Consider the following 24552-nt stretch of genomic DNA (forward strand, 5'->3'; position numbering starts at 1 on the left):
AGCTAGATAAAGAGAACCCAATTAAAAAATAACATTATACTTGTTCATTTATTTGAATAAAATGATCCATATTACATGTATTTGTTGGAAAAAGTTTGTGAACCTCTGAGGTAATGCCTTTTCCAAAAGCTATTTGGAGTCAGGTGTACCAGTCAATAAGATGAGATTGGAGGTGTAGGTTGTAGAGATGCCCTGTCAGGTTACTGACAGAGCCTGTTCTTCTCAAGAAAGATCTATTTACGTGCACTATGCCTTGACCAAAACAACTTTCAGAGGACTTTGAAGAAGAATTATAGAGATGCATCAAGCTGCAAAAGACCACAAAAGCTTTTATAAAGTCCCGAGTGTTCATCAGTCAACAGTAAGAGAAATTGTTCACAAATTGAGGGAACTTAGTACTGTTGCTACTCTCCCTAGGAGTGGGCATCCTGCAGAGATCACACCAAGAGCACAACGTGCAGTGCTGAAGTGAAAAAAGAACCCAAGAGTAACAGCTGAAGTCCTGCAGAAATATCTAGAACTTGTGAAAGTGCTGCTCATGTGTCACTGAACAAGAATGGTGTTCACGGAAGGACACCATGGAGGAAATCACTGCTCTCTAAGAAAAACATGGTTGTGCGTCTACCCACCAACTCCAAAATCTCATCCCAACTGTGAAGCATAGTGGAAGGAGCATCATGGTTTGGGGCAGCTTTGCTGCCTCTGAGCCTGGACAGCTTGTAATTGTTGAGGGAACAATGAATTCAAAATTGTATCAAGACATTTTACAGAAGAATGTCAGGGTAACGGTCTGCCATCTGACAATAGAAATTAGATAATGCAACAAGGCAATGATCCAAAAGACGAGTAAATCAATAACAGAATGGGTTTTTAAAAAAAAAGAAATTTTCATGTTTTGGAATGGCTGAGTCAAAGGCCACCTTAATCTTATAGAAATGTTGTGGAAGGACCTGAAGCAAGCAGTTCGTGTGAGGAAGTGTACCAATATCCCAGAGTTGAAGCAGTTTTGTAAGGAGGGATGGCTAAGACTTACAGAAGATCTGATCACATTTTAGGTCCTGTTTATGCAGGAATAGAAAAAATTCTGTGGAGTTTACAGGCCTTCTAGCACCACTGTGTTTCATTCGTGCTATGGGGTTGAGATTGCATAGGGAGGGAGATTAAATAGCTCACTATGTAGTCCCAACCCCACATCTTGGGTACTGTTTGGAGGCCTTTATCTCATTCCCATAATGTTTTTTTTTCACCTTTGCAGTTTATTTACTCCACTCACAAAGATTTAACATTCTCTGACCTTGTACCACCTTTCTAAAGATGTAATTCCATCTCTTACCAATAAAGCCACACCACTGCCTATGCCTTCTTTCAAAGTATATCATTTAATATCAAACTCCCAACTATGATCTTCTTTCAGCCACGACTTAGTCTGCACGTTTATTTCTACTACCAAGTACACAACCATGCATTTTCCAACATTGTATTTAATTTGCCACTTTCTTGCCCATTCTCCTAATCTGTCTAAGTCCTCCTGCATCCTATCTGTTTTCTCAACAGTACCTGCCCCTCCACCATTCTTAATCTCATCTGCAAACTTGGCAACAAAGCCTTCTATTCTGTCATTAAATTATTTATATACAGCATAAAAAGAAGCGGTCCCAACACTGACCCTTGCAGAACACCAGTAGTCACTGGCAGCCAAACAGAAAAAGATTCTTTTATTCCCACTCATTGCCTCCTACCAATCAGCCAATCCTCTAACCATGTTAATAACTTTCCTGTTATACCATGGGCTCTTAACCTGATAAGCAGCCTCATGCGTGGCACCTTGTCAAAGGCCTTCTGAAAGTCCAAATATACAACATCCACTACATCCCCTTTATCTATCCTACTTGTAATCTCCTCAAAGAATTCCAACAGGTTCATCAGGCAGGATTTTCCTTTAAGGAAACCATGCAGATTTTGTCCTAGCTCGTCCTGTATCACCAAGTACTCCAGAACCTCATCCTTAACAATTGACTCCAGCATCTTCCCAACTACTGAGGTCAGGCTAAGTGGTCTGTAATTTCCTTTCTGCTGCCTTCCTCTTAAAGAGTGGAGTAACATTTGCAATTTTCCAGTCGCTTGGCACCATGCCAGAGTCCAGTGATATTTGAAAGATCATTACTAATGCCTCCACAATCTCTACCACTACCTTTTTCAGAACCCTAGGCTGCAGTTCATCTGATCCAGGTGACATACCCTTAGGTCTTTCAGCTTTTTGAGCACCTTCTCCCTTGTAATAGTAACTGAGCCCACTTCTCTTTCCTCACATCCTTCAACATCTGGCATACTGCTAAGGTCTTCAACAGCGAAGACTGATGCAAAATATTCATTTATTTCATATACCGTCTCCTTGTCCCCTGTTATTATTTCTCCAGCCTAATATCCACACTCATCTCTTTTATTTTTTTAATATGTTTGGAAAAAGGTTCTTCTATCCACCTTGATATTGTTTGCTAGCTTGCTTTCATATTTCATCTTTTCCCTCCTAATGATTATTTTAGTTGCTTCCTATAGGTTTTTAAAAGCTTCAAATCCTCTATCTTCCCACTAATTTTCACTTTGTATGCCCTCTATTATTTTTACATTAGTTTTGACTTACCATGAAAGTCACGGTTGTACTATTTTGCCATTTGAGTATGTCTTTGTTTTTGGAATACATCTATCCTGCATCTTCCTCAGTTTTCCTAGAAACTCACACAATTGCTGCTCTGCTGTCTTTCCTACAGCATCTCGTTCCAATTTACTTTGGCCACCTCCTCTCTCATACCACTGTAATTTCCTTTCCTCCACTGAAATACTGCTATGTCAGACTTTACCTTCTCCCTATCAAATTTCAAGTTGAACTCAAATCATATTGTGATCACTGCCTCCTAAGGGTTCATAGAAACGTAGAAAACCTACAGCACAATTCAAGCCCTTCGGCCCACAAAGCTGTGCCGAACATGTCCCTACCTTAGAAATTACCTAGGGTTACTCATAGCCCTCTGTTTTTCTAAACTCCATGAACCTATCCAAGAGACTCTTAAGAGACCCTATCGTATCCGCCTCCACCACTGTCGCCAGCAGCCCATTCCACATACTCACCACTCTCTGCGTTTTAAAAAGAAACGCTTACCCCTGACATCTCCTCTGTACCTGCTTCCAAGCACCTTAAAACTGTGCCATCTCGGTCCTGGGAAAAAGTCTTTGACTATCTACACGATCAATGCATCTCATCATCTTGTACACCTCTATCAGGTCACCTCTTATCCTCCATTGCTCCAAGGAGAAAAGGCAGAGTTCACTCAATCTATTCTCTTAAGACATGCTCCCCAATCCAGGCAACATCCTTGTAAATCTCCTCTACCCCTTTTTATGGTTTCCATATCCTTCCTGTAGTGAGGCGACCAGAACTGAGCCCAGTACTCCAAGTGGGGCTTGACCAGGGTCCTACATAGCTGCAACATTACCTCTTGCCTTTTAAACTCAGTCCCACGGTTGATGAAGGCCAATGCACCGTATGCCTTCTTAACCACAAAGTCAACCTGCATAGCAGCTTTGAGTGTACTATGGACTCGGACCCCAAGATCCCTCTGATCCTCCACAATGCCAAGAGTCTTACCATTAATACTGTATTCTGGCATCATATTTGACCTTCCAAATGAACCACCTCACACTTACCTGGGTTGAGCTCCATCTGCCACTTCTCAGCCCAGTTTTGCATCCTATCAACCTCTGACAGCCCTCCACACTATCCAAAACATCCCAAACCTTTGTGTCATCAGCAAATTTACTAACCCATCCCTCCAGTTCCTCATTCAGGTCATTTATAAAAATCATGAAGAGTAGGGGTCCCAGAACAGATCCATGAGGCACACCACTGGTCACCAACCTCCATGCAGAATATGACCTGTCTACAACCACTCTTTGCCTTCTGTGAGCAAGCCTGTTATGGATCTGCAAAACAATGTCCCCTTGCCTTCTAACTTTCTCAATAAGACTTGCATGGGGTACCTTATCAAATGCCTTCCTGAAATCCATATACACTACATCTACTGCTCTACCTTCATCAATGTGTTTAGTTACATCCTCAAAAAATTGAATCAGGCTTGTAAGGCACGATCTGCCTTTGACAAAGCCATGCTGACTATTCCTAATCATATTATGCCTCTCCAAATGTTCATAAATCCTGCCTCAAAATCTTCTCCATCATCTTACCAACCACTGAGGTAAGATCTATAATTTCCTGGGCTACCTCTACTCCCTTTCTTGTATAAGGGTACAACATCTGCAACCCTCCAATCCTCTGGAACCTCTCCTGTCCCCATTGATGATGCAAAGATCATCCCCAGAGGCTCAACAATCTCTTCCCTCACTTCCTGGAATAGCCTGGGGTACATCCCATCCGGTCCCGGTGACTTACCCAACTTGATGCTTTCCAAAGGCTCCAGCACATCATCTTTCTTAATATCTACATGCTCAAGTTTTCAGTCTGCTGCAAGTCATCACTACAATCTCCAAGATCCTTTTCCATAGTGAATACTGAAGCAAAGTATTCATTAAGTACCTCTGCTATCTCCTCCGGTTCCATACACACTATTCCACTGTCACACTCAATGTGGTCCTATTCATTCATGTTTTATCCTCTTGCTGTGCACATACTTGTAGAATGCCTTGGGGTTTTCCTTAATCCTGTCTGCCAAGCCCTTCTCATGGCCCCTTCTGGCTCTCCTAATTTCATTCTTAAGCTCCTTCCTGTTAGCCTTATAATCTTCATATCTCTTTCATTATCTAGTTTTTTGAACCCTTTCTATGCTTTTCTTCTTGATTGGATTTATACACTACGGTTCCTGAACCCTACTATCCTTTCCCTGTCTCATTGGAACGTACCTATGCAGTACCCACTGCAAATAACCCCAAAAATTTGCCACATTTCTTCTGTACGGATCTGGGCCAAACGATTTTTCAGCAAGGTTGAGTTGGGCTGTAGGGCTGTGTTAGATAATCCCTGGGATATTTCTTTCAATAACTGGTATTCCTGCTGTTTAAAGTTTTTTGGTCTTTGGATAGCTGTTTTTAATGTGTAATTTTACAGTTTATAATTTTATTCTTTTTCAGTCAGGGGCAGAGTGACGAAGTGTTTCTCAGTCTCTCCACAGACTGTCTGGATGAGAACATCAGAAATGGTAACTCGGCCCAAAGTTCACTGGCAAACTCCAGTGCAGTGAGAGTGACTCCGGTGGCAACGTCTGACTCCTGCTTGTCTTTCACTGCAGACCCTGAATGTTCACCAAAGTGACAGTGTTTGCCAATAGAATGTCTGAATCAGAGTTTGGGACAGAGTGTATCTGTAGTAATATGGTGTAAAATGTGCAGTGCCATTAATATATGTCATTGTGTAAAGAATTGACTGTAGGAATTCAGAAAAATATTTTCTCCTTTGAGTTTTTTTTTCTTCCTGAAATTGCTTATTTACTTTTACTTCAGAACTTAGGATCAGAGAGATTGTGAACAGTCTCTCTAAAGTCCAAGCAGAATCACATACTCTCATATAACTAACATTCACAGGGTCAATTCTAAGTACAACATCAGGTTGCTCTTATTATTTGCTTGCAACCTCTTTATGAATAGCACTAAATGTCAAGGGTTTTGACTTGAATTTATTTTTAAGCCATTGTTGACTAGATTTCTGTGCTTTTCTTATATAAGCACAGTTAAAGGCAAGAACTGCAGCCTTTATATTTCGACAGTGGTAGGAGAGAGGGAGTGTGAAGGTATCTGAGTTCCGTTTGTTCTTTTGTACAGACTTGGTTATTTTAGTTGTGTTTCTTTTATTGAATGTTGCAAAAGCACCTTTTGCAGAGAGTCCGCCAGCTCCTGCGGAGTATCCCTTGCTATTGTATTAACAAAGATGTGCATAGTGTAACATACCAGAGGTGAGGCATGAGCAGCCTATTGTGCTTCACAACTGTCCAAGCCAACAGTAATCCTTATTACTTGGTATGTGTATAATTCACAATCCTTTAAACAAGTTACCTGCTTCTTGTGGAATAAATTAGTTTATTGAGCTATGTGGGTTCACCATAAAACAACTTAAAATCATATGACTCTTCTCTGGCCGTGTTTATCCGTGGGTTTTATTTTTCCAAGCGTGGAATTACCAGCTGTTTGACCCTGTTCAGGGTGCTAGACTGCAGATACTGGAATTCATGTACTTTTTTGTCTGGACAAAGAGGAACTGCAGAAACGTGGAGATTCTGAACATTTGATCCAGAACGGTGACTGAAAATATTTATGTGCCAACAGAAATGGTTCAGTAGCAAACCTCTCGTCTGATTTTGTGAAGATTTTCCCATGGACATTGCAGCAATGATATTTAACTCACTTCTGCACTGGCTGAGTTGACAAAGAAACTTCAAATGGCAGATGACTGAATCCCCAGGCCTGAGATTTAAATGTTTCTATCTCAGTCAGAGCCTCTGAGGGAAGAATTGGGCTGCTGATTGTGGAAAGTTGCTGAAACAATGACTGCAGATTAAAAGTAATTGCACAATGCAAATGTTCTGTATAAACAAGCATCATAGTACATGAATGCTCTGTTTACCTGTCACAGATGCAAGTCATTAAATGAAATTAAAAATAAACCTGCTTTTCACAGTGCAGGAACGATTGACGAAGTTTCCTTTTACTTGGAATACCTGGGCCAAGCTCCATCCCTAACCTGAGATGTAAGGTCTTCACTACCACTACATTACTGTTCACCTGTTGCTCCACTGGTGATTTAGTTTGCCCTCTACCTCTAGTGTAGTTCTTACCAATATGCTGCAGTCTGAACCTGGGCCCTCACCCATCCCTCTGCCTTCCTTAGTAATCTTACAACCGCAATGCTGCAGCTAATGGGACAGGAGCAGATGGATGGCTGGTATCAGGGACACTTTTATAAATGGTACAGTGAGCATAGGTTGGAACCAAAACAGTGAGTTGGAGAGCCCCTCTCTCATGCCTTTATAACACTGGACAACACATTTTTTTTCAAAAGTGTTGCTTCCTCAGAATTTTGTTCGTTTATGATAGACTGCTTGAAGATAAACACAAATATAATTTCAGACTACTTGTATCATATGAATTTGGAGAAACAACAAATTTACTTTTATTGAATATAATGTGCTTAATTGCATAATGGTGCTGATGCTTTGCAATAGTTCAACTGAGTTAAAAATATTTTGTTAATGATTTTCATTTGTACTCAGTGTCTGAGGCTTCTCACTTAAGTGTCCAACAATAATTTGCCAGCATTGATTGATTCTAGTTGCCCTGGTATCTTTTCTCCATAACCGCAATGTCCTGGTGAAACCTTTCAGCATGCTCATCACCTACAGCACCAAGATTTGCAGGGAAAAAGTCTAAATGGGAATGCAGAAAATGAATCTTTAGTGACATGCTGCATGTCATGGTTTTATAAGCTTGAAACATGCTTTCAACCAGCTGCATGTAGTCTGGTGCAGTGTAGATGCTGAGAAAAATTTCAACTTCCTTGAATGCCTTCCATGTGATTTTCTTCAGTCCCACTAGAAATTCTTCAAATTGCCTGTCGTTGATGACCTGTTTGATTTGTGGACTAACAAAAATGCTTTCCTTAATCTTGGCATCAGTTATTCTGGGTAGCATCTGCCTCAAATGTCAAAATCGTTCATAGGAATTTTTGTGCCTGGTGATAGCAAATTCCATCCTTACAGTCCTGAGCCCAATAATTATTACTAAAATCTGCCCTGCCAAGCAGCAGCCACACTGCCTAAGCATGCCTGGACAAGATATGAAACTTTCCAGCTTACATTGTAGGCAACATTTTAATTGACTTTAATTATGAATTGAAATAATAAATGTGATTTCAAAAAATGGTGCATGATAGGGAAATTTCATGGTGATTTTCATGATCAGTAGCCCAAAATTCATAAGATACACCTAAAGGTATTCAGGAAGCAAAATCTTTGTTGTCTAGTGTAATTCATGTACCTCCGCTGTAATACTGATGTCAGCTTTCCCTCTCAAACTGCAGGGTGAATTCTATAATATTATGATCACTGCTTCATAAGTGTTCCTTTTCTTTAAACTCCCTAATCAAATCTGGTCCATTACATTGTGGGCTGAAGGGCCTGTAATGTGCTGTACTATTCTATGTTCTATTACACAACACCCAATCTAGAATAGCTGATCTCATCGTAGGCTCAACTGTAAGCTGCTCTAAAAAGCCATCTTATAGGCACTCTACAAATTCGCCCTTATGGGATCCAAACCAATCTGATATTCCCAGTCTATCTGTACATCGAAATCCCCCATAGCTATTGTAAGACTGCCTTTTTGATGTGCTTTTTCTATTTCCCATTGTAATTTGTATCCCATGACCAGGCTACTGTTCGAAGGCCTGTATATATAACTCCCACCAGGGTCTTTTTTTCACCCTTGCATTTTCAAGTCAAGTCACTTTTTATTGTGATTTTTACTATTACTGCTGGCACAGTACACAGTAAAAACAAGACGTTTTTCAGGACCATGGTGCTACATGAAACAGTACGAGAAGTACATTGAACTACGTAAAAACAACACAGAGAAAAACTACACTAGACTACAGACCTACCCAGGACTCTACCCACAAAGATTCCGTCACCTCTTTCTAATGATTTGATTTTTTTTTACCAACAGAACAACTCCACCCCCTATGCCTACCTGCCTGTCCTTTCAATACAATGTGTATCCTTGGAAGTTAAGCTCCCAAATATGATCATCTTTCAACCATGACTCAGTGATGCCAATGTCATACCTGATGTATTTGGAAGATTTGTTTACAAGTTGGTTTTACTGATATTTTCTGCAGATCATCCAGGTGAAGGAATTGTTAGCCACTGCAAATACCACTGTCTGCTAGTCACTGAAATTCAGTACATATACCTTGAGAAAGGATTGCATTTTGGCTGTTTTTAAACCAGTTTCTAAGGTGGTCCTTTACCAGATGAGATAGTGTGGGATTACAGCGTCATCTCATGGCTAGTTTGTGTGATGCAGCTCTCAGACTGAAGGGGTTTTGAAGGCTTCAGTCAGAATCAGGTTTAATATCACTAGCATATGTCGTGAAATTTTTTCTGCAGTAGCAGTACAGTGTGATACATAATAAAAATATAAATTACTATATATAAAAAAAACTGTTTTGAAAAAAGTAATAACCATATAACAATTACAGCACAGAAACAGACCATCTCGGCCCTTCTAGTCTGTGCCGAACGCTTACTCTCACCTAATCCCACTGACCCACACTCAGCCCATAACCCTCCATTCCTTTCCTGTCCATATACCTATCCAATTTTGCTTTAAATGACAATACTGAACCTGCCTCTACCACTTCTACTGGAAGCTCATTCCACATAGCTACCACTCTCTGAGTAAAGAAATACCCCCTCATGTTACCCTTAAACTTTTGCCCCCTAAGTCTCAACTCATGTCCTGTTGTTTGAATCTCCCCTACTCTCAATGGAAAAAGTATAGACTACGTCAACTCTAACCCCCTCATAATTTTAAATACCTCTATCAAGTCCCCCCTCAACTTTCTACGCCAAAGAATAAAAACCTAACTTATTCAATCTTTCCCTGTAACTTAGGTGCTGAAACCCAGGTAACATTCTAGTAAATCTTCTCTGTACTCTCTCTATTTTGTTGACATCTTTCCTATAATTCGGTGACCAGAACTGTACACAATACTTCAAATTTGGCCTTACCAGTGCCTTGTACAATTTTAACATTACATCCCAACTCCTATACTCAATGCTCTGATTTATATAGGCCAACAAACCAAAAGCTTTCTTCACCACCCTATCCACATGAGATTCCACCTTCGGGGAACTATGCACCATTATTCCTAGATCACTCTGTCCTACTGCATTCTTCAATGCCCTACCATTTACCATGTATGTCTTATTTGGATTATTCCTACCAAAATGTAGCACCTCACACTTATCAGCATTAAACTCCATCTGCCATCGCTCAGCCCACTCTTCCAACTGGCCTAAATTTCTCTGCAAACTTTGAAAACCTACTTCATTATCCACAACACCACCTACCGTAGTATCATCTGCATACTTACTAATCCAATTTACCACCCCATCACCCAGATCATTAATGTATATGACAAACAACATTGGACCCAGTACAGATCCCTGAGGCACACTACTAGTCATCGGCCTCCAACCTGACAAACAGTTATCCACCACTGCTCTCTGGCATCTCCCATCCAGCCACTGTTGAATCCATTTTACTACTTCAATATTAATACCTAACGATTGAACCTTCCTAACTAACCTTCTGTGTGGAACTTTGTCAAAGGCCTTCCTGAAGACACTGAAGTTACTGTATGTAAGAGAGTGAAAAGATAGGTAGTGTATATGGGTTCATTGTCTATTTTGAGATCTGATGGTGGAGGGAAGAAACTGTTCCTGAAATGTTTAGTGTGTCTTCAGGCTCTTGTACTTCCTCCTTGATGGTAGTAGTGAGAAGAGGGCACGTCCTGGGTGGTAGGGATCCTTAGTGATGGATGCCACAATGGTGTCCTGGATGCTAGTGCCCATGATGCAACTGGTTGAATTTGCAACTTTTTCCAGTTGTGTACAGTGGCCTCTCCGTACCAGGTGCTGATGCAACTGCTCTGAATATTCTCCATGATTCATCTGCAGAAATTTGCAAGGATCTTTGGTGACGTTACAAGTCCCCTCAAACTGCCTTCTTTGTAATTGCATCAATATGTTAAGCCCAGGAGAGATCTTAAGAGATGCTGACACCCAGGAACTTAAAACTACTCATCCTTTCCACTGCTGATCCCTCAATGAGGATCTTATAGATAGAGCTACCGTAACTAACCTTACAATGTGCGATCTCCAGATGCATATCGTGTAAAATATTGAGTGTTGTGGACAACGTACATGTGCTAGATCAGGAAATCATGGTATTGGTATCTTTCTGGCATGTGTATGTCAATGAATAATAAATTAGTAATTTTAGCATTTTAAAATGCTTTGAAATGGTCAACTGAAGAATATTACCGAATCTGGTATTACATGGCATAAGAAGAGATTAGACATCAAGAATGTATTGGGAAGTCAATGAGAGGGTAAGTAAACTTTTTCTTTTTGGGATGCAGAGGAGTCAGAAATACAAATTGCAGGAATGAAGTTAAAGATCTGGAGGGTTATAAATATACTGTCCTTGTACCACAGTGAAGCTGACAATCAGGATATTACCATCGCTGGTGAGGGAACTTTTCAAAATGATCAGAAAACCAGCAGCTACATGGGAGTGTGGATCTGTTGACTCATTGGTGGTTTTGAACAGAATGGTGGGGTTAGAATCATCTTGTAACCCATCGAGCACAAAACGAGTCCCGCCACCTCCAATCCATACACTTACACATTCCATCCTTTTCAGAGACTTGTTCATTCTTTTTACCCAGGGTAGAAATGTCAAATACTAGATACCATAGGTCTGTGAGAGGGGCAGGATTTGCGCAGACCTATAAGTGCCTGGAATGGGCTGCCATCAGAGTTGGTGGAAGAGGCATTCAGATGGGCACATGAACAGGCAGAGAATGGAGAAATAGGTAGATGGGATTAGCTAAATTGCCAGTTTACCCAATTGTGAAGTATCATTCATTTGTCTTGTTGGATGGAAGTGAATATTAACATACTGTGATGAACGGCTAGTGCAGCTGATGGGAAGATAATCGGTGCGTTGTCCTTGTGGTTCAGCTCTAACAGAGTTGTTTTAATTTTATTTTAAGAGTTAGTGTCAGGTAATGGTCCCATCCAGCCCAAGCCCAAGCCCACACTGCCCAATTACACCTGTAGTCAACATTAAGGCTGAGGTTGATTGACCAGCTATACAACCAGACTTCAGGTCAGAAACTGCAGTAACAGTGCTCTCTCTCTCTCTCTGCACAAAGCAAAAAAGTGGTCTGTTCTCTAAAAATAACTTTATTAAAATGTTTAAATAAATTGTATAAATCATGATGTAAACATTTACAAGGTGTTTTACTGTTCTGACTCTTAACCATAGTCTGCAAAATGTAGATTTGCACAGTGTGATCACAGGATGGGCCAATACATCTGAATATGATTTGACCTGCAACTTATTTCCGGACATTTAGTGCACAGCTTCTGCCGGTTGTATTTGTAACAATTACAATTTAACTCCCAATTATTCTAAACTTTATGCAATCTCATGCAAAAGAATAACTTTAAACAAGATTTTAAACAAGTTTTTTAAAATATAATTGTTCTGAAGTATTCCCTTCAGAAAAGCCTGGATTTAATTTTCCTGATTAGATGGAAAGTACTTATGGAGGGCCCTTGTGCTGCACTTAGGCTCTGTGTAGGTTTCTGAAGGCTGGTGGAACCCAGTACGGGAAGCAACTGGCAGCCAGGTGGATAGGATATCATGTAATTTTTAACATTTTATTTACCAACTCAGATTTCTAGCTTTGGTAAATACAATTCCATTATATCACTCTCTCAGACCTCATTTTAACTGCCACAAATGAAAAGATTGCAGTATTTTGTGAAATGAGATATACATAACACTTTTGGTTGGGATTTCAGTTGCCTCCAGATTAGACTTATGCCAAACTTCTCCTCCTTTTCCCCCCTTTGACCAGAGTTGCAGCATGTTAAAACATCTAATTGAAGGACTTCTTTCTACTGTAAGGTAACTGTGAATGTCTTACTTACTGCTGCCAGTGTGATCTCACTGACGAATGGGTAGTCTGCAAGTACATCAGCTGAGCCTCACTGCAGAAGGCACTTGGTGCACTGACCAAAAGCTGACGGGCACATCACTGCAGCCGATTCCAGTACAGACTTGCGTCAGCTATGTGCATATCCACTGCAGCCTGTTCCAGTACAGTGCTGCGACACCTATGGGCACAATCACTGTAACTGGTTCCAGTATAGGCCTGTGCTATCTAATGGAAATACCATGGGGGCTAGCTCTGCACCAACTTTCAGTTTATCTACTCACCCTCGTTTCCTCCTCCTCCCCCCCCACCGCCCCACGTGAGTGAGCAGTGTGGTCTTCACAGGGTCTTCAGTCCTGAAGTGAATGAAGAAAGAAGACATTTCCTTTTGATTTACTGCCCTAGCTGAAGAATTGCTGCCTTATTCACCAGTCTTGTCCAATGCAGAATTCACAGATTATAAAGTACTGTAGAAATGTTTCCAACAGGGAGACTTCACAAGTGATTTGCACACAGAAAGCTCCCACTATGTCATAAGATATAGGAGTAAATTAGACCATTTGGCCCATTGAGTCCACTCTGCAACTGTCATAACAATTGAATAAGTGAGGCCGATTGAGGGATAAATATAGACCAGGACACAGGGAACTCTGGTCTTCAGAATGATGGCATAGGTTCTGTTAGGCAACAATGTTGATGCTCCCTCTGACAAGCTACAGGTTCAGTGCAGGGAATAACAGGTGTGGGGAGAGTGAAATAGGATTTAAGCTCAATCTTCCACCTCAGAGGGGATACAGATACCCACTGAGCTATTATGACTAGCAATTTAAATCTGTTGGGTTGTTTCATGACCACCTTAATTAAAATTTGATGACTAAACATTGAAATAAAAAGTGCAGGACATACAGTGGCATCAGAATCAGTGGGCAGCAGTTTCCACTGTTATAACAGTGTGGACAATTTCATACCACCAAAGTGCTGTCCAGGTTTTGGGACTGTTGTGGCTGATGCTGGTGAAGGGTTCTCATTGGGTACTGTTCAAGGACTAACACCTGATCTCACTTACCAAGAGTCCAGGTATTACAGAGCAATCTGCAGCTAAAGTAAAAGTAACAAATGATGTTCTGTTTAATAAAAGTTGTGTGCACGTGTGAAATTTTATCCAACCTAATCAGAGCAAGTAAAACAAAGAAAGCTTCCTTATGGTGTTTGGAACAAGGAGGCTACACTTTTACAGATTTGCTTCAAAACTGGTAAATATTAAAATATGCAAGAGACGGATAAATCCATGCAGCTTGGAACAGGAGATGGCGCCATGTACCCGCCTTCAACTCTGCCGAAGGATTGATTGTCCTCAGGACCAGGCCTGGCCTGCAGCAACATCTGTTCCAACCTTCCCTCGTCCTCCTTTATTCCAGTCAACTGGCCACAGGTCATGTCCGCAGTATCACCATGGTCACCAGGCCTGAAATAAACCAGAGCCATTTTTCTCTAGCACCATCTACAGACTGAACCTGCTCTGTGAGTTCATGTAGGAACATCTGTCAAATTGTACAAGGCAGACCCCATTCACTGTGTTGTGCGATTGAGGGAGAAAGGGCTGGTTCTAATTCAGGAAGTCTCAATTTATTTTAACAAACCTTGGTTGAACATCAGGGTGTATTGACACAAACTTTCTTTTAGCCCAGATACACTACACAATCAGATTCCTATAGTGGTTGAGTCCAGGACCAGAAGCACAACCTTAAAATAGAGGGACATCCAATTAGAACAGTCATTGTCATAGAAAAGTACAGGCCTCACCAACATCTTATACAACTTCAACATAACATACCATCTTCTGTAATCAACACATTGACTTATGAGGGCCAACATGCCCAAAGCTTTCTTTATGACCTAGCAACACACACAAAATGGTGGAGGAACTCAGCAGGCCAGGCAGCATCTATGAAAAAAAGTACAGTCGACATTTCAGACCAAGACCCTTCAGCAGGACTAGAGAAAAAATGCTGAGGAGTGGATTTAAAAGGTGGGGAGAGAGAAACACAAGATGATGGGTGAAACCTGAAGTGGGAGGGGTGAAGTAAAGAGTTGGGAAGTTGATTGGTGAAAGAGATACAGGGCTGGAGAAGGGGGGAGTCTAACAGAGGACAGAAGGCCATGGAAGTGGGGGGGGGGAGAAGAACCCCCCCACTTGGGTGATGGATGGGCAAGGAGATGAGATGAGAGAGGGAAAAGGGGGTGGGGAATGCTGAAGGTGGGGGGCATTACCAGAAGTTTGAGAAATCGATGTTCATGCCATCAGGTTGGAGGCTACCCAGACAAAATATAAGGTCTATATTCTCCAACCTAAATGTCGCCTCATCATGACAGTGGAGCAGACATATCAGAATGGGAAGTGGAATAATGGGTGGCCGCTGGGAGATCCTATGTTTTCTGGTGGATGGAGCATAGGGACAGACCCTATCTACCTGTGATGCCACTTTCAACGAGTTATGGACATGTATTGTTACATCCCCTTGTTCTACCACACTCGATGCACTACCATTCACTGTGTAAGACCTACCCTGGTTCATCCTACCCAAGTGCAACACCTCATACTTGCATGCATTAAATTCTATCTGCCATTTTTCAGCTGATCCAGAACCCTCTGCAGTCGTGATAGCCTTCTGACTGTCCACCTCACTTCCAATCTTGGTGTCATCCACAAATTTGCTGATCCAGTTAACCACATTGTCATTCAGATTGTTGATATAAATGATGAAAAACAACAGAGCCAGCACTGATCACTGCAGCACATCACTAGTCCAGTCTGAGAGTCAACCATCCGCTGCCACTCATTGGCTTGCCTGTCATCTATATCAATGATCTGGATGATGGTGTGGTTGACTGGATCAGTAAATTTGCACATGACTCCAAGATTAGGGGTGTAGTGGACAGTGAGGAAAGCTATCATGGCTTGCATCAGCTAGAAAATGGCAGATGGAACTTCAGGCAGACAAATATTGAAAGGACAGGCAGGAAGGCATAGGCAATGGTATGGCTCTGTTGGTAAGAGATGGAATTACATCTTTAGAGAGAGGGGACACAGGGTCAGAGAATGTTGAATCTTTGTTGGTGGAGTTAAGAAACTGCAAAAGTGAAAAAAAAGCATCATGGAAATCATATATAGGCCTCCAAATTGTAGCCAAGATGTGCAGTTGAGATTGCAAAGGGACCTGGAAGAGACATTTAATAAAGGTAATGACACAATTGTAATGGGGGACTTCAATATGTAAGGGAATGGTGTCGGGTCACAAGAGAGAGAATTTGTTGAATGACTATGAGATGGCTTTTCAGAGTAGCTTATGCTTGAGTTTACTTAGGGAAAGGTCATCTTAGATTGGGTGTTGTATAATGACCCAGATCTTATTAGGGAGATTAATGAAAGGAACCCTTAAGAGGCAGTGATCATAATATCATTGAATTCATACTGCAATTTGAGAGGGAGAAACATAAGTCAAATTTACCAGTATCACAATTTAAAAAAAGGGAATTACAGAGGCATGAGAGAGGAGCTTGCCCAGCTGGATTGGAGGAGGATACAGGTGGGGATGACAGCAGAACAGAGATGGCTGACATCTCCGGGAATAGTTCACAAGGTGCAGGATAGTAAGTCCCACAGAGGAAGTTGTTCTCAAATGGCACAGCTAGGCAACTGTGGCTGACAAAGGAAGTTAAGGACTGCATAAAATCCAAGGAAGGAAGGGCATATAAAGTAGCAAAAGTGAGTGGGAAGTTGAATGATTGGGAAACTTAAAATCCAACAAAAGGCAACTAAAAAAGCTATAAAAAAGGAAAAGATGAAATATGAGGGGAAACTTGCTTTGTTGATACAGAATTGGTTTGCCCACAGAAGGCAAAGAGTGGTTGTAGATGGGTCATATTCTGCATGGAGGTTGGTGACCAGTGGTGTGCCTCACGGATCTGTTCTGGGACCCCTACTCTTCATGATTTTTATAAATGACCTGAATGAGGAACTGGAGGGATGGGTTAGTAAATTTGCTGATGACACAAAGGTTGGGGGTGTTGTGGATAGTGTGGAGGGCTGTCAGAGGTTACAGTGTGACATCCATAGGATGCAAAACTGGGCTGAGAATTGGCAGGTGGAGTCCAACCCAGATAAGTGTAAGGTGGTTCATTTTGGTAGATCAAATATGATGGCAGAATATAGTATTAATGGTAAGACTCTTGGCAGTGTGGAGAATCAGAGCAATCTTGGGGTCCGGTCCATAGGACACTCAAGGTGCTGCGCATATTGACCCTGTGGTTCAGAAAGCATATGGTGCATTGGCCTTCATAAACTGTGGGATTGAGTTTAAGAGTTGAAAGGTAATGTTACAGCTCCATAGGACCTGGTCAGATGCCACTTGGAGTACTGTGCTCAGTTCTGGTCACCTCACTACAGGAAGGATGTGGATACTATTGAAAGGGTGCAGAGGAGATTTACAAGGATGTTGCCTGGATTGGGGAGCATGCCTTATGAGAATAGGTTGAGTGAACTTGGCCTTTTTTCCTTGCAGCGATGGAGGATGAGAAGTGACCTGATAGAGGTGTAGAAGATGATGAGGCACTGATCATGTGGATAGACAGAGGCTTTTTCCCAGGGCTGAAATGGCTAGCATGAGAGGGCACAGTTGTAAGGTGCTTGGAAGTAGGTATGGAGGTGATGTCAGGGGCAAGTTTTTTTTATGCAGAGTGGTGAGTGTGTGAAATGGGCTGCCAGCGGCAGTAGTGGAGGCGGATACAATAGGGTCTTTTAAGAGACTCCTGGATAGGTACACAGAGCTTAGAAAAATAGAGGGCTATGGGTAACCCTAGGTAATTTCTAAAATAAGTATACGCTCGGCATGGCATCGTGGGCTGAAGGGCCTGTATTAAGTTTGAAACTAGCCTATAATACAAAGCAGGATACCGAAAGTTTTCTCAGTTATATAAATCATAAAAGGGAGGTGAGAGTTGATATTGGACAACTGGAAAATGTTGCTGGTGAGGTAGTAATAGGGGTCAAAGAAATGGCATATAAACTTAATAGGTACTTTGCAATTGTCTTGACTGTGGAAGACACTAGCAGTGTGCCAGGAGTATGTGAGTGTCAAGGAAAAGGAATGAGTGTTGTTACTATTTCAAATGAAAAAGTGCTAGGCAAACTCAAAGGTTTTCAGGTGGATAAGTCACCTGGACCAGATGGGCTACATCCCAGAGTCCTGAGAGAGGTTGCTGAACAGAATGGATGCATTGGTCATGATCTTTTAAGAATCACTTGATTCTTGCATGGACCAGAGGACTGGAAGATTGTAAATGTCTCTCCACTCTTTAGGAAGGCAGGAAGGCAGGAAGACAAAAGAAAGCTTAACCTCAGTGGTTGGGAAAGTGTTGGAGTCTATTATTAAGGATGAGGTTTCAGGGTACTTGGAGATTAATGATAAAATAAATCAAAGTCAGCATGGTTTCGATGAAGGGAACTCTTGCCTGAGAAATCTGTTAAGAGTTCTTTGAGGAAGTAACAAGCAGGGTGGACAAAGGAGAGGCAGTAGATGTCATTTACTTGGATTTTCAGAAGGCATTTGATAAGGTGCCACACATGAGGCTGCCTAACAAGATAAAATCCTATGACGTTACAGCAAAAATACTGGCATGGATAGAGGAATGGCTGACAGGCAGGAGGCAGCGAATGGGAATATAAGGGGCCTTTTCTGATTGGTTGCCAGTGATTAGCAGTGTTCCTCAGGGGTCAGTCTTAGGACCATTGCTTTTCACATTGTTTGTCAGTGATTTGGATAATGGAATTGATGGCGTTGTAGCAAAGTCTGTGGATGATACCAAGATAGGTGGAGGGGTAGGTAGTGCTGAGGAAGCAATGCGATTGCAGCAGGACTTAGACAAATTGGAAGAATGGGCGAAAAAGTGGCAGATGGAATACATGTTGGGAAATGTATGATAATGCATTTTGGTAAAAGGAACAATAGTGCAGACTATTATCTAAATGGGGCGAAGGTTCAAACATCAGAGGTGCAGAGGGTCTTAGGAGTCCTCGTGCAAGACTCCAACTTACAGGTGGAGTCTGTGGTAAAGAAGGCAAATGCAATGTTGGCATTTATTTCAAGGGGAATAGAATATAAAAGCAAGGAGATAATGCTGAGCCTTTATGAGACACCAGTCGGGCCGTACTTGAATAGTTTTGGTTCCCTTATCTCAGAAAGGATGTGTTGTCATTGGAGAGAGTACAGAAGAGGGTCACAAGGATGATACTGGGAATGAAGGGGTTAACAAGGGGTTAAGTGTTTGGCAGTTTTGGGCCTGTGCTCATTGTAATTGAGAAGAACACAGGAGGGGGGGGGGGGTTTGAGGGAGATTTCCTTGAAACCCACCAAATGTTGAAAGGACTAGATAATGTGGATGTGGAGAGGATGTTTCCTGTGGTAGGGGGATCCAGAACTAGAGGGCACAATCTCGAAATTAAATGGCGATCTTTTCAAACAGAGGTAAGGAGAAATTTTTTTTTAGCTAAACAGTAGTGAAGCTGTGGAATGCTCTGCCACAGTCTGAGGTGGAGGTCAAGTCTGTGGATATATTTAAAGCAAAAGTTGATCGTTTCCTGATCAGTCAGGACATCAAAGGATATGGCGAGAAGGGAGGTTGAGTGGGATCCAGGATCACCCATGATGGAATGGCGGAGCAGACTCAATGGGCTGAATGGCCTAATTCTGCTCCTATGTCTTATGGTCTTAGTGCAAGGTTTTGCACTTTGGTAGAATGAACCAAGGTAGGTCTTACACAGTGTCTCATTTTTACTATGCATTATACCAGCAGTTATGGTCGAAATGACAATAAAAGTTGACTTGACTTGACTTGACTTGACCTGACCTGACCTGGGCACTAAGTGTGGTGGAACAAAGGGATCAGGGAATTCAGGTCCATAATTTGTTGAAAGTGGCATCACAGGTAGAAAGGGTTGTAATGAAAGCTTTTGACACATTGGCCTTTCTAAATCAAAGAACTGAGTAAAGGAGATGGGATGTTGTGTTGAACATGTACTGGACATTGGTGAGGCCTTGTTTGAAGTACTGTGTTCAGTTTTGGTCACCTGCCTACAGGAGAGATGTAAATGAGGTTGAAAGAGTACAGAAAAAACTTACAAGAATGTTGCTGAGTCTGGAGGACCTGAGTTTTAAGGAGAGATTGAATAAGACAAATATTTAGAACATAAGAGGATTGAGAAGATTTTAAAGAGGTATACAAAATTGTATATAGAGTAAATACAAGCAAGTTTTTACCACTAAGGTTGGGTGGGACTACAATCAGAAGTCAAGGGTTACAGGTAAAAGGTGAAAAGTTTAAGGGGAACATGAAGGGAAACTTCTTCACCCAGAGGGCCGCAAGAGTGTGGAATGAGCTGCCAGCACAAGTGGGACATGCAAATTTGATTTCAATGTTTGAGCAAAGTTTGGATAGGTACATAGATGGTAGGGATATGGAGGGCTGTGGAGTCAGTGCAGGTTGACGGGATTAGGCAATTTACATGTTTTCTGCATGCACTAGATGGGACAAAGGTCCTGTTTCTGTGCTGTATTTTTCTATGACTCTAGAACTTTCCTGAACACATTTGTCAAACTCATCTCATCCCATCAGTACAATATGGATGTCCCAGGTAGTATGTGGAAAGTTAAAATCACCTACTATCACTACCATAAAATATAGGAGCAGAATTAGACCACTTCACCTTGAGTCTGCTCCACCATTTCACCATTTCCCTCTCAGCCCCAATTATTTGCTTCCTCCCCGCATCCCTTCATGCCCAGACTAATTAAGAATCTATCAACCTCTACCTAAATATATCCAATAATGTGGCCTCCACAGTATGGCAACAAATTCCAAAAATTCATGACTCTCTGGCTAAAAAAATTCCTCCTCAACTCCATTCTAAACAGAGAATTTATAGGCTGTATCCTCTGGTCTTAGACTCTCCCAACACAGGAAACATCTGATAGATGTAAATGCAAAATTCCCTACATTCCTCTGAATCCCAGTGAATACAGTTCCAGTGCAATCCCAAATATTTCTGTGAACCTCCTTTGAACCCTCTCCAAAGTCAGTACATCCTTTCTAGGATCAGGGGTCTATAACTGCTCAAAATACATCAAGTGCGCCCTCACTAATGCCTTTAAAACCTGAACATTACATCCTTGCTTTAACATCCTAATCCTCGTAAAATGAATGCTAACATTGCATTTGCCTTCCTCACCACCAAATCAACCAGCAAATTAATCTTCAGAGAATTCTGCATGATGACTCCCAGGTCCCTTGCATCTCAGATTTTTGAATTTTCTCTGCATTTAGAAAACAGTTCACACTTATATTACTTATAACAAAGTGCATGATCATACATTTCCCAACTCTTTATTCCATCTGCCTATTCTCCTAATCTATCTAAGTCCTTATGTACAGTCTCTCTGCTTTCTCAACACTACCCTGCCATCAATTCTGTCATCCAAATCATTGACATATAATGTAAAAAGACGTGGTCCCAACAGAGACCCTGAGGAACACCGCTAGTCACCATAGCCAAGCACAAAGGCCCCCTTTGTTACCACTCTTTGCCTCCTGCCAATCAGCTAGTATTAACCATATAACAATTACAGAACGGAAACAGGCCATCTCGGCCCTTCTAGTCCGTGCTGAACGCTTACTCTCACCTAGTCCCACCGACCTGCACTTGGCCCATAACCCTCCATTCCTTTCCTGTCCATATACCTATCCAATTTTTTTTTAAATGACAATATCAAACCTGCCTCTACCACTTCTAGACAGACAGACATACTTTATTGATCCCGAGGGAAACTGGGTTTCGTTACAGCCGCACCAAGAATAGTGTAGAAATATAGTCATATAAAACCATAAATAATTAAATAATAATGTTGATCATGCCAAGTGGAAATAAGTCCAGGACCAGCCTATTGGCTCAGGGTGTCTGACACTCCGAGGGAGAAGTTGTAAAGTTTGATGGCCACAGGCAGGAATGACTTTCTATGTCGCTCAGTGTTACATCTCTGTGGAATGAGTCTCTGGCTGAATGTACTCCTGCGCCTAACCAGTACATTATGGAGTAGATGGGAGTCTATGTCCAAAATGGCATACAACTTGGACAGCATCCTCTTCTCAGATACCACCGTCAGAGAGTCCAGTTCCACCCCAACAACATCACTGGCCTTACGAATGAGTTTGTTGATTCTATTGGTGTCTGGTACCCTCAGCTTGCTGCACCAGCACTCAAGAGCAAACATGATAACACTGGCCACCACAGCCTCGTAGAACATCCTCAGCATTATCCGGCAGATGTTAAAGGACCTCAGTCTCCTCAGGAAATAGAGACGGCTCTGACCCTTCTTGCAGACAGCCTCAGAGTTCTTTGACCAGTCCAGTTTATTGTCAATTCGTATCCCCAGGTATTTGTAATCCTCCACCATGTCCACACTGACCCCTTGGATGGAAACAGGGGTCACCGGAAGCTCGTTCCACACAGCTATCATTCTCTGAGTAAAGAAGCTCCCCCTCATGTTACCCCTAAACTTTTACCTCTTAACTCATATCCTCTTGTTTGTATCTCCCCTACTCTCAATGGAAAAAGCCTATCCACGTCAACTCTATCTATCCCCCTCATAATTTTAAATACCTCTATCAAGACCCCCTTCAACCTTCTATGCTCCTAACTTGTTCAACCTTTTTCTGTAACCCAGGTAACATTCTAGTAAATCTCCTCTGTGCTCTCTCATTTGCTGACATCTTTTGTATAATTCGGTGACCAGAATTGTACACAATACTCCAAGTTTGGCCTCACTAATGCCTTGTACAATTTTAACATTACATCCCAACTCCTATACTCAATGCTCTGATTTATAAAGGCCAACATACCAAAAGCTTTCTTAATCACCCTATCCACATGAGATTCCACCTTCAGGGAACTATGCACCATTATTCCTAGATCACTCTGTTCTACTGCATTCCTCAATGCCCTACCATTGACCATGTATGTCCTATTTGGATTATTCCTACCAAAATGTAGCACCTCACACTTATCAGCATTAAAGTCCATTTGCCATCTTTCAGCCCACACTTCTAACTGGACTGAATCTCTCTGCAAGTTTTCAAAACCTATTTCATTATCCACAACACCACCTACCTTAGTATCATCTGCATATTTTCTAATCCAATTTACCACCCCATGATCCAGCTCATTAATGTATATAACAAACAACATTGGACCCAGTACAGATCCCTGAGGCACACCACTAGTTACCAGCCTCCAACCTGACAAACAGTTATCCACCACTACTCTCTGGCATCTCCCATCCAGCTACTGTTGAATCCATTTTACTACTTCAATATTAATACCTAATGATGAATCTTCCTAACTAACCTTCCATGTGGAACCTTGTCAAAGGCCTTATTGAAGTCCATATACACAACATCCACTGCTTTACCCTCATCAACTTTCCTAGTAACCTCTTCAAAAAATTCAATAAGATTTGTCAAACACGACCTTCCACGTACAAATCCATGTTGACTGTTCCTAATCAGACCCTGTCTATCCAGAGAATTATATATACCACCTCTAAGAATACTTTCCATTAACTTAACCACCACTGATGTCAAACTGACAGGCCCATAATTGCTAGGTTTACTCTTAGAATCCTTTTTAAACAATGGAACCACATGAGCAATACGCCAATCCTCTGGCGCCATCCCCGTTTCTAATTACATTTGAAACATTTCTGTCAGAGCCCCTGCTATTTCTACACTAACTGTCCTCAAGATCCTAGGAAATATCCTGTCAGGACCCAGAGACTTACCCACTTTTATATTCTTTAAAAGCGCCAGTACTTCCCCTTCTTTATTCATCATAGTTTCCATAACTACCCAACTTGTTTCCCTTACCTTACATAATTCAATATCCTTCTCCTCAGTGAATACCGAAAAAAAACAAATTGTTCAAAATCTCCCCCATCTCTTTTGGCTCCACACATAGTTGTCCACTCTGATTCTCTGAGAAATTTTATCCCTCACTATCCTTTTGCTATTAATATAACTGTAGAAACCCTTTGGATTTATTTTCACCTTACTTGCCAAAACAACCTCATATCTTCTTTTAGCTTTTCTAATTTCTTTTTTAAGATTCTTTTTACATTCTTGATATTCCTCGAGCACCTCATTTACTCCATGCTGCCTATATTTACTGTAGATCTCTCTCTTCTTCCGAACCAAGTTTCCAATATCCCTTGGACACCATGGCTCTCTCAAACTCTTCTCTCCTTTCAACCTAACAGGAACATAAAGATTCTATACCCTCAAAATTTCACAGTTAAATGACCTCCATTTCTCTATTACATCTTTCCCATAAAACAAATTGTCCCAATCCACTCCTTCTAAATCCTTTCGCATCTCCTCAAAGTTAGCCTTTCTCTAATCAAAAATCTCAACCCTGCATCCAGACCTAACCTCCTCCATAATTATATTGAAAGATGGTGGCATTGTGATTACTGGACCCGAAGTGCTCCCCAACACATACCTCCATCACCTGACCTATCTCATTCCCTAACAGGAGATCCAACACTGCCCATTCTCTAGTTGGTACCTCTATGTACTGCTGCAAAAAACTGTCCTGCACACATTTTATAAACTCCAAACCATCCAGCCCTTTTACAGAATGGGCTTCCCAGTCTATG

General features: G+C 41.5%; 2 protein-coding genes across 7 annotated transcripts in view; one reads left to right on the forward strand and one right to left on the reverse strand.

Annotated features, from left to right (window-relative positions):
• Nucleotides 1-6123, forward strand: part of pabir2 (PABIR family member 2) — a 141454-nt gene extending 135331 nt beyond the window's left edge. Inside the window, exon 10 of one of the 2 annotated variants that reach the window (XM_059976651.1) lies at nucleotides 418-5133. In XM_059976651.1, coding sequence (XP_059832634.1) covers nucleotides 418-472 — 55 coding nt within the window. In that variant the 3' untranslated portion in view covers nucleotides 473-5133. The other variant, XM_059976649.1, reaches the window with a different exon arrangement.
• Nucleotides 1-24552, reverse strand: part of mospd1 (motile sperm domain containing 1) — a 97617-nt gene that overhangs the window by 12156 nt on the left and 60909 nt on the right. For 2 of the 5 annotated variants that reach the window (XM_059976654.1, XM_059976653.1), the window contains one exon: nucleotides 12013-14255. The exons of 1 other annotated variant lie outside the window; for it this stretch is intronic. In XM_059976654.1, the coding sequence (XP_059832637.1) occupies nucleotides 14224-14255 (32 nt within the window). In that variant the 3' untranslated portion in view covers nucleotides 12013-14223. Of the gene's footprint in view, nucleotides 1-12012; nucleotides 14256-24552 lie in introns of those variants that run through there. 2 more of the 5 variants (XR_009513471.1, XR_009513472.1) reach the window with 2 other exon arrangements.

The sequence above is a fragment of the Hypanus sabinus genome, chromosome 8 (assembly GCF_030144855.1).
Source record: "Hypanus sabinus isolate sHypSab1 chromosome 8, sHypSab1.hap1, whole genome shotgun sequence".
Taxonomy (NCBI): Eukaryota; Metazoa; Chordata; class Chondrichthyes; order Myliobatiformes; family Dasyatidae; genus Hypanus; species Hypanus sabinus.